Below are 1,104 nucleotides of genomic sequence, written 5' to 3' on the forward strand. Positions count from 1 at the left end.
GGTGATGTTGGTGTTAGTGGTATTAGTGGTGGTAGTGGTGGTAGTGGTGGCAATGGTGGTAATGGTAACAATGATGGTAATGGTGGTGATGATGTCGAAGTACTCGCTAACGCTATATATAGCGATCAAGATGACGACAGTGAGGATGATGACGAGCGGGGACCAGAAGACGATGCCGCGTGGCTAAGTGGGCTCGAGGACACCAAACCAGTCCGCAACCAGACCGTCGTCCATAACGTCATCACAAAATGCCGGGAGATGCTAAAGATGTTGAAGTTCTCCGGGAGGGCAGCTCGCATCATGGAGGATGTTCGCAGCAACATCCCTGATGAAGAGAAAGCTAACCTAAACTACGCAATAGATACGCCCACCCGCTGGAACTCAACAGTGGTAATGTTAGAGATGGTGCTTAAGAACGAGGCCAGCTTCGACCAGTTCCAGTTCCAAGCCAAAGTTAAAGCTGACAAACTTCAAGGCCAAATATGGAAAACAGTATGCAATTAGGGATTCGCCACGATAGATTATGAAAACATGCGAGACATTGTCAAGGTTTTGCGACCCTTCTTCAAAGCGACGCTTCCGAAGCGTGCAAGACTCTGGCAACTACACACTATCCCACACTCCCGAGGCTATACTCGGTGGTGGGATTCCTCAGGAGGTTCTTGGAAAACGATGGCAGCCAAGCAAGCTCGCACTCTACTTGCTTTTACAAGAACCTCTCGAGACTCCTGGGACCTCAAGTGGATCGTTACCTCGAGTACACTAAGATCAACAAGTGGGTGCAAGCAGGCAATTACTTACTACCTGAGACGCGGAGCCTATCATATCCTGGGCTCGCCAAGGTCACCGACGAAAACGGAAGAGCGGCGGTCACCAAGTGTATAACGGATATGGGCTGAGGAGCCAATGATCAACCTGACGATATGCAGAACAAGCCGATATCATCGGATGAGGAGGATGTTTCCGCAAGCTTTGCTACAAGAGCGAGACGACTACAGCCAATATGTCATTACGGACTGAACAGGCCTTGATGAAAGCGCTGGCGGATGCTCCGGTCTCCATCGCCATGTATGCCTCGGATCCCGATTTCCGCTTTTACGAATC

At 50.2% G+C, this 1,104-nt stretch overlaps 1 protein-coding gene across 1 annotated transcript in view; it reads left to right on the forward strand.

Annotated features, from left to right (window-relative positions):
- Pmar_PMAR025739 (hypothetical protein) overlaps positions 1 to 504 on the forward strand; it is a gene marked incomplete at both ends in the record, with an annotated part of 4,220 nt that extends 3,716 nt beyond the window's left edge. The window contains one exon of the mRNA XM_002770666.1: positions 1 to 504. Within this exon, the coding sequence (XP_002770712.1) occupies positions 1 to 504 (504 nt within the window).
- Positions 505 to 1,104: the final 600 nt, after the last annotated feature.

Source organism: Perkinsus marinus, assembly GCF_000006405.1.
Source record: "Perkinsus marinus ATCC 50983 genomic scaffold scf_1104296964286, whole genome shotgun sequence".
NCBI classification, from domain to species: domain Eukaryota; phylum Perkinsozoa; order Perkinsida; family Perkinsidae; genus Perkinsus; species Perkinsus marinus.